This window comes from Mesitornis unicolor, unplaced genomic scaffold (genome assembly GCF_000695765.1).
Source record: "Mesitornis unicolor isolate BGI_N332 unplaced genomic scaffold, ASM69576v1 scaffold34278, whole genome shotgun sequence".
Classification (NCBI taxonomy): domain Eukaryota; kingdom Metazoa; phylum Chordata; class Aves; order Mesitornithiformes; family Mesitornithidae; genus Mesitornis; species Mesitornis unicolor.
Window position 1 is genome coordinate 6,433 of NW_010204813.1, and position 8,747 is coordinate 15,179.

An 8,747-nucleotide genomic window follows, 5' to 3' on the forward strand; every position below is an offset into this window, starting at 1 on the left:
TACTGGTGACACAGCAAGGCTTTTTGAGGACACCCATTCCAGGCACAGCTCCCAAACCTGAGTGCATTTGGCTGCTGTTCAGTTGGGTCGGTTGTGATGGTTTGAGGAGGGTGCAGACAGGTACAGAGCTTGTTCTGCTGTTGGGGTTGTGCTGTCTCAGTAGCAGAAAGGGACCTGGGGTGTTGGTGGCAGCAGATCCCATGAGGTGACACAGCAAGGCTTTTTGAGGACACCCATTCCAGGCACAGCTCCCAAACCTGAGTGCATTTGGCTGCTGTTCAGTTGGGTCGGTTGTGATGGTTTGAGGAGGGTGCAGACAGGTACAGAGCTTGTTCTGCTGTTGGGGTTGTGCTGTCTCAGTAGCAGAAAGGGACCTGGGGTGTTGGTGGCAGCAGATCCCATGAGCCAGCAATGTGCCCTTGAGCCAAGAAGGCCAACGCCATCCTGGGCTGGATGAGAAGGGGTGGTTGTAGGGCACAGAGGTTCTCCTGCCCCTCTGCTCTGCCCTGCTCACACCACAGCTGCAATCTTGTGTCCAGTGCTGGGCCCTCAGCTCCAGAAGGACAGGAACTGCTTGAAAGAGTCCAGCAGGGCCACAAAGTGATGGAGGGAGTGGAGCATCTCCTGCTGAGGAGTGGCTGAGGGAGCTGGGGCTCTTGAGCTTGGAGCAGAGGAGACTGAGGGGTGCCCTCATTCCTGGGGATCCATTGGGAAAGGGCAGTGTCAGGAGGAAGGAGCCAGGCTCTGCTCTGGGATGGCCAATGCCAGGACAAGGGGCAATGGTCCCAAGCTGGAGCACAGGAGGTTCAAGCTGAAGATGAGGCCAAACTTTGTGAGTGTGAGGGTTCTGGAGCATGGCCCAGGCTGCCCAGAGAGGTTGTGGAGTCTCCTTGTGTGCAGACACCCAAAGCCCTGGCCGTGTTCCTGTGTGACTGCTCTGGTGATCCTGCTGTGGCAGGGGTTGCACTGGGGGAGCTTTCCAGGTCCCTTCCCACTCCTCATATTCTGAGATTCTGTAATGGGTTGACTTCACTTCTCCTTCCTCACAGCTCTGCCCAGCCAGCAGCCGTTAAGCTTAAAGAAGAAGATTTCCCCAGCTTGTCGTCCTCTGCAGCCCCCACCATCTCTGCTGGGATGGCTTTGACCTACACAGCGACTGCAAAGAAAACGGCTTTCCAAGAGGAGGATTTCCCAGCTCTGGTGTCCAAAATGAGGCCTAACAATAAAACGGTGACCAACATCACGTCTGCGTGGAACAGCGGTTCCAGTAAAAGTGTGGTCAAAGCCATGAGCAACCCCTGCGTAAACCAGGTAGCCAAAAAACCATCCTTGAACAGCACTAAAGGAAGCAAGAAGAGCAATAAACTCTCTCAGTCGGACGATGAGGACAGCGGCAGCGGCTTGACCACCCAGGAGATCAGAAACGCGCCGACGATGTTTGACGTCTCGTCCTTGCTGGCGGCTTCTACCTCACAAACTTTTATGAAAGTGAGCAAGAAAAAGAAGACGGGGGTTGAGAAGCAGAGGCCGTCGTCCCCGCACCCCTTGCAGGAGGCGACGTTTCCCAGGCTGTCGACCGAAAAGCCGCTGCCGGACGTGGAGCAGGCACCGAACGCGTCCTCTGCTCCTCACGCCCCTGACAGATCCGCAGCCGTGGTGAACGGCCATTCGGAAAAGTCCTTAGGGATCTGCACTACACCCAAAGAGCCCCCCGGCCTTAAAAAGCCCGCAGGGACTAACAAGTGCCCTTTACCTCAGGAAGACTTCCCAGCCCTTGGGAGCTCAGGATCGGCTCGAATGCCCCCGCCACCAGGTAAGGGCTGCAGGGCAGGGGCAGCTTCGCTTGGAGGTGGCTTAGAGAAACGTGGCTGTGGCTGAGATGTACAAACAGCTCCTGGCTTTTGTGTTTGAGGTTGAAAATGCAGTTTGGGGGCATGGGCGGGTTGGAACGGCCTCTGTAAATCGCTGGAGCAGTGGCAGTGTTGGGAGAGCTCTGCTGCACGCAGCTGCAGGAGTTTGCTCACAGATGAGCAGCATTTACTGAGCCGCGGCTGACACAAACCTGTGTGGTTTGTGCTGTGGGCAAAGGGAGCCTCGTTAGCTGTGACCTGTGCCCGCTGGTGCCGTCTGCGCGCTTGCTTGGTCGCTTGGTCTGCGTTTGCAGAGATTTAATGGCCTTGCTTTTAGCAGTGCTGTGATTTTGTGAAAGTGGAGGAGCACAGCAACAAACGGGACTCTCACTGGAGCCCCCGGATCAGGACGTGCTCACGGAGTTGGTTTGCTCTGTGCCGCTCTGCAGACGCTGCTCGGTGGAGCACAGTAGAAAATGTGATACCTTGTGCTGCTGGGACTTGTGCAGCGATTTCTGCTCACGTTAATGATGTAAAAGTGCTTTTCCATTGTGAGCTAGAGTAGGGCTTTTAGAAAACATTTTCCACTGAGAAGTAAATTAACAGTTAAAGCGCATTCTTCGTAGAGTGACAGCAGCCACTGTGAAGAGCTTCTTGACCTGACCCTTAAGGCGACAGATTTCTATCTAATTTTCAGGGTTTATTTCCAGTACGGCAACGTCTGCACTGCTGAATCCTACTTGGTTCATCAGACCACGGGTGCTCACTGCACACACAGGTACGTGGTGCCCCAGACGTGCTCTAACCCCTGCCCGGTCTCTGCTCTCGTGCAGGCTTTAACACCGTGGTGCTGCTGAAGGGTCCTCCCCCGCCGCCGGGGCTGGCGGTGCCCCTCGGCAAACCCCCGCCAGGCTTCGCTGTTATCCCAGCCACCAACGTCTCCGAACCCGTCACCACCTCTTTGAAAGAGTGAGTGCAAGTCCTTGGAGTCGTGTTTTACATCTCAGTTGCGTTATTGGGCTTCAGACACCGCACGCAGTACCCTGAGGGGATCGCTCTGGTGCCGCAGCCGCTTCGTGGTCCCCCTTGGGGTGCTGCGGGCTGGATGCAGGAGAGCTGTGTGACAGGAAACCCGAGTGTGGTGTGGGTTCAAGTCTGAGGGAGTGAAAACCTGTGCAGTGTGGCAGCTCAGACTTGGGTCTTCTCTAGATGTACTTGGAAATCTGCAGCTTCAGTGTATTTCTTACCCTTTCCATCGATTCAGTCCCAGCAGTGAGGTGCCAAAGCCAGTTTTTCTCACTGACTCTCAAAGCCTTCACTGCTGCCATCTTCGCAGTGGCTGGGCTCTGGCTGGAGCCTTTCTGGGCCAGAGAGATGAGTTTATGGGAAAAGGGGAGGGGAAACCTGTTTAAGTTTACTACAGACGTGTGTATTCATCTCGTTGGTGTTACTCATGGCGTGATCTTTGTTGCTCACATCTTTTTAGTGAACCCAGCTTGCGGAACGGTGAGTCAAGACCATGGGAAACTTGTGTTTTAGATACTCTTGTGTAGGTAAAGCTGGGATCTGAGGCAGTAGTGCCACAGGACACATTTAACTGCCCCACCAAGACAGCAGCGCACTGCTGACCGTGACTGCACGTGGATTTGGGTGGAGCAAGGGAGTCCCACGGCAGAGAGCGGCCACAGAGCGTGGATCCCGCAGCATCTTCGTGCGACACGAAGCGACGTCAAAGTCACTTCTGGTCTTTTTCAAATGCAGGCCAAAATCCTCTCACGGATCCTACTTGATACCTGAAAACTTCCAGAAGAGGAACATCGAGCTGATACAATCTATTAAAGAGTTTCTTCAAAGCGATGAGTCCAAGTTCAATAAATTTAAAACTCATTCTGGGCAATTCAGACAGGTGAGTGGGCGACAACCACCGTGGGATTCCCAAAACCTTCCTGTCCGGGAGCAGGTGAATCCCACTGGGGTTTTTTACGTACACGTGCATTTTTCCCTAATTATTCCCAATCTCTGTGCCCGGCAGGGTCTGATTTCCGCAGCACAGTATTACAAAAGCTGCCGAGAGCTGCTTGGAGAGAACTTCAAGAAGATCTTCAACGAGCTGCTGGTGTTGTTGCCGGACACGGTTAAACAACAAGAACTCCTCTCCGCTCACAACGACTTCCGAATCCGAGAGAAGCAAAGCTCCAACAAACCCAAAAAGAACAAAAAGAACGCTTGGCAGACGGACTCCAGCTCCGACCTCGACTGCTGCATCTGCCCCACGTGTAAGCAGGTGCTGACCCAGCAGGACGTGGTCACCCACAAAGCTTTGCATATCGAGGACGAGGAGTTCCCCTCCCTGCAGGCCATCAGCAGGATCATCAGCTAGCTGTCCCCACGCCAATAAAACCCTCTCTGGCCGTCGAGGTGCACTTTGTGGAGCGAGGTTTGGCAGCGAGGAGCGGCCGAGAGCCGGTGGAGGAGTCTGGTAACGTGGGGAGCCCTCTCAGCGCTCCCTAATGATACCGTGTTCGTGTGGAAATGCTGCGCAGGGGGTGGCTGATTGCGCCGTGGCTCCTCAACGCCCAAAGGCTGAGCTTCCCCAGCGCCGGGGTAGAATTAGGCTGAGATTGGGGGCAGGCAGGGGGCACCTTGTGCTGGAGCACGCGACGGCTGCGAAAACACTTCCTGATCTGCGGCCGGGGAACACGATAGGGGAATAAGCGACTGGTTTGGGGATTTTCTTTCTCTTTTAGCGGGGGTTTGGGGGAAAGATTGAGTCACTGAAATGATGGGGAGCAAAAGTGGCTTCCCGTATAATAATCTGATTTTTTTTTTTCATTTGTGCTGTTTCTGTGAGCAGTCAGGGGCACAAAGGGGCACTAAAGAGGCTACAGCTGCGGGTTGCTCCTGTCCGAAACCAGATTTAATTCAGTACTTGAACGGGACGGGCCTGTGTCATCCAATGGAGTCACCTCTGACCTTTTCTGTAACGCGTTCTCCGCAGCACCTGGTTTTGTAGCACTGCATGTACAACAATTACAGCCTTGAGGCTTTCCTTTCCGTAAAGCGCGCTCCAGGGTCCTTTTATTCGACGACCGCCGCGTTTCTCGTTGCGGGGCCGCGAGCGGGGGCGGCTGCGGGGCCGTGAGCTGCTGAGCGCGTTACCCGCGCTGCCTTGCGGTGCCCTTCGCTCCGTGCCCGCCGGCATCGCCCGTTCCCGTGCGGAGCCTTTGCGCCCTGCACCCCCTCGGCTTTGCTGCTGCTGCTCCCTGAACCTCGCCCCTCTGAGAGCAGGGAGGGGAACCTGCTCGGCGTTTGAGGTAACTCCTAACGCGACCCAGGGACGAGAGCCCTCCCTGCGCTTCTGGTGTCTGATGCTCTGCCATCCCAGCAGCCCAGGTTTAGACACTTTGAACACCCAGGAGTAAAAGTTGACGTTAATTTAAGGAACTCTTAGGGACGCTGCTTTGGTTTAAGCATCGTTTCTACGAAATTGAGCTCGGGGTATTCCTGAAGAGCTCATTCTGGCTACAGAAACTTCCTCGCCTTACGCCTTTTAGTTTCGCTCGCTGTCAGGCTGCAAACTGCTTTTGGTTTCTCTCCCAGATGATGAAGCCTCTCTCGAACCCTTGCCCTGGAGTATTCGGCACAGGGGCCAGGAACGGGGCCGGGGAGGGTAACTGGGCTGCATGGCTGTGTATAAAATGCATGAGTACACGGGGAGCAGCGACGTCCCCCTGTGCTGCCCCCATCACTTCCAAAGGCGCCGGCTGTGCCCTTGGTTTGTCGAGCTGATAGCAAACACCACACGCGTTTTCTGCAGGAACACCCTGCGTTTTCCCTCGATTCTCAGTTAATTTCTTGGGTGCTGGCAGAGCCGGGGTCCCCCCCCCAGATCTCCTCACCCCCACTCAATAAACCGTTACCAAATGTTTTCTTTTTCAGGCCGCTTCTATTCGTTGGTTTTTTTTAAGTCTTTATTGAAAAGAAAGTTGCAGTTGTTACACGGACACCGAAAATACAGAGTCACAGCTGGTTCTCTCAAAAGATAGCTTTATATGTATAATATGTACAAAAGTTGTAAACATTTTCAACTGATTTCCATACACAGCCCACTTGCTACCACAACGCACAGGAGACGAGCGACAACCGCAGCTCTGGGAAGCGGTCTCCAGACACAGGTACCTGCAGGGACAACTGAACTGCCCAGACCGCGTTTGGTATCGCTTCAATATCAAAACTCTGCTCCGAGGTTTAAACGCGAATCGTGGCCAAGTGCGGGCAGCTGAGCTGGGGTTCAAACCAGGGCGAGGGATGAACCGGAGTGGAACCGGCCTCATCTTTACCTGGGCCAAATGAAGTGGATGGGGAGCCCGCTACAGCGGCTTTTATGGAGAGAAATCCTGGTTGACTGAGAATTAACGATGTCATTTATTAATGAGCAGATGACAACCACGGTGCGGTCGGGGTGAAGCGACCTGAGGAAGAACCAAGGCCTTTTGGGGGGGGTGGTTTGGGGAAGGAGGGGTGCGGGTGACCCCCAAAAGAAGAAGTGGGTGATGGCAGAGCCGTGGCTGCGGGATGAGCTGATGGGAACGGGGAAAAAAAAGGAGACGGAGGAGCACAGGATGGGGGGATCTTTTTATCAAGTGCTGGGTTCAGCAAAGCTGCCACCTCGCTAGGAAGAGCTTAAAACTTCCAATTATTTCAACTCTTTCTGATTATGCTTAAAATAAAGACACAAAGCCCACGGTGTGGTCAACCAGCGTGGAGAGGCATCCGAGCTGCACCACGGCCTCCTGGAGCGAGGGCATTTGGCAGGACACAGCTCCAGGAAAAGACTCTGGGATTGTTCGAGTTCTGCTCTTTCCACCCACGTTCGGTGCTCACGGTGTGCAGTTCAGAGCCCTCTGCAAGCTGCTCTTGGTTTATTATTGTATTTTTACTGGATTTATGAACCAGCTTGTGAGGCCGGCGCAGGGCAGTGCACCACGGCCTCCTGGAGCGAGGGCATTTGGCAGAACACAGCTCCAGGAAAAGACTCTGGGATTGTTCGAGTTCTGCTCTTTCCACCCACGTTCGGTGCTCACGGTGTGCAGTTCAGAGCCCTCTGCAAGCTGCTCTTGGTTTATTATTGTATTTTTACTGGATTTATGAACCAGCTTGTGAGGCCGGCGCAGGGCAGCCACGCAGCCCTGGGGATGCCTTGAGGACGGGGTCTGGAGGGGTCCGAGGGAAACTGAGGCACGGCTGAACCACAGCAAGCGCACAGGGAGGGACGAAAGGGGGACAAAGCAGCACAGGGCGATGTTAGGGATGCTTGAACCCCAAATGATGCAGTGCAGTTACCACGAATTGTATTTAGCTGCAGTCTGTCCCTGTACGCACAGCCCCGTCTGCCTGACGAGTCACAGCCGCGCTGGTGGTTAACACAGTGCTGCCGACACCGGGGACACGGGGGTGTCCAAAGACCGGGAAGGAGGAGTTCCCACCATGGGCAGGCCCTGGTGGCACCGGGAGCCATCGTATGGCCCTGCCTCGGAGCACGGTTTGACTCTGCAGGGCCCAGAGTTTGGCAACGGCCTCACCAACGAACCAGAAAACGGTGTTTGAGGTGGGCAAAGGCTCGTCCCAAGCCACGTGTGGCTGTGGGAGCATGGTGCCACGTTAATTATGGTTCATCCCAGCTGCTGCAGCCTCACTGGGGCAGCTGTGGCCATCAACGCGCTGGTACTGCCTGCAAAAACCTCACTGATGGAGTTGGGGCTGCCTGTCCTTCCCAGAGCCACCCTGGGGGGCAAAACCCGTCCTGTCCTGCCCCGATGGCATTTTTGGTGGCAGAGGGAACAGGGTTGACCTCCCTGCAGTGCCCGTTGCTGCGGCTGCATGCATTGCTCCCAGCTCGGGTTTAACCAAGGAGCAACCTGTTGTGCCTTCCCACAGCCACGAAACCTCTGCAGCCCCTTCCTCCTCAGCACATCAGCCAGGTCCTCACCCCCTCACCTGCAAGTCCAAGGTGCCGCTGCCTTTTTGGGTGCCATCAAAAGCCGCTGCCCTGCAGAAGATGGAGCCCTGGGGGGAGGGCTGCGGTGGCGCCGACGTGGTCCCCGTTTCACCATCGCTGCTGTTGGGGCCGGGGCCGGGGCCGGGGTGGGTGCAGGGGTGGGTGCGGGTCCCTCCTGCGTCCCAGCGGGGCGGGGAGGAAAGAAAGGCAAGGCAGGCCTCGGTGGTACATTCAGATGTTGTAATATTCAGCAGGGTTACACCAGCGTCAGGACGCGTCCCGCACTCGGACAGAGCTTTAGGTCTTTACGGTTACAAGGAAACTCTGCAACAGTTATATAGTTAGAAAAAAATACAATGTACTCAACGAACATTATCTCACGTACAATCAATTTAGACAGGTAAATTGATTATAATTTTTGCTAAAATATTAACACAAGTACTGTTTGTGCTGCTAAAATGTCAGTGTTCCCTCTAAGGAAAAATATTGCTACAGTTCTACCGTACCCTGTATTGAAATCCTTCGCCTTCTTTCCTTTCCCAGCAAGACTCTAGAAAAAAAGTCAGTAATTTATCCTCATTACTTTAGGCTGACACCGTAGCGGGGTTTGGGTGTCCCTGCTCTATTTAATGCCAGGATGTCTTGCTGGTCACCAAGCTCTGTCACCACCTCGGGCACCTCCTCCTTGCGTTATCCCAGTGACACCTCCAGTAAAGCCGCGCAGCATCTTCCTCCCTGCTCCTGCATCATCCCCATCCCCATCCTCATCCCCATCCTCCTCTTCCTCATCCCCATCCTCATCATCCTCATCCCCATCCTCATCCCCATCCTCATCTCCATCCCCATCCTCATCCCCATTCTCATCTTCTCCATCCCCATCCTCATCCCCATCCTCATCC

The 8,747-nt window shown here is 54.8% G+C and overlaps 1 protein-coding gene across 1 annotated transcript in view; it reads left to right on the forward strand.

Annotated features, from left to right (window-relative positions):
* Nucleotides 1–4,230, forward strand: part of ZNF598 (zinc finger protein 598) — a gene marked incomplete at its 5' end in the record, with an annotated part of 9,097 nt that extends 4,867 nt beyond the window's left edge. Inside the window, 4 exons of the mRNA XM_010191164.1 lie at nucleotides 1,050–1,813; nucleotides 2,684–2,819; nucleotides 3,612–3,756; nucleotides 3,883–4,230. Coding sequence (XP_010189466.1) covers nucleotides 1,050–1,813; nucleotides 2,684–2,819; nucleotides 3,612–3,756; nucleotides 3,883–4,230 — 1,393 coding nt within the window. The remainder of the gene's footprint in view (nucleotides 1–1,049; nucleotides 1,814–2,683; nucleotides 2,820–3,611; nucleotides 3,757–3,882) is intronic.
* Between the last annotated feature and the right edge of the window lie 4,517 nt (nucleotides 4,231–8,747).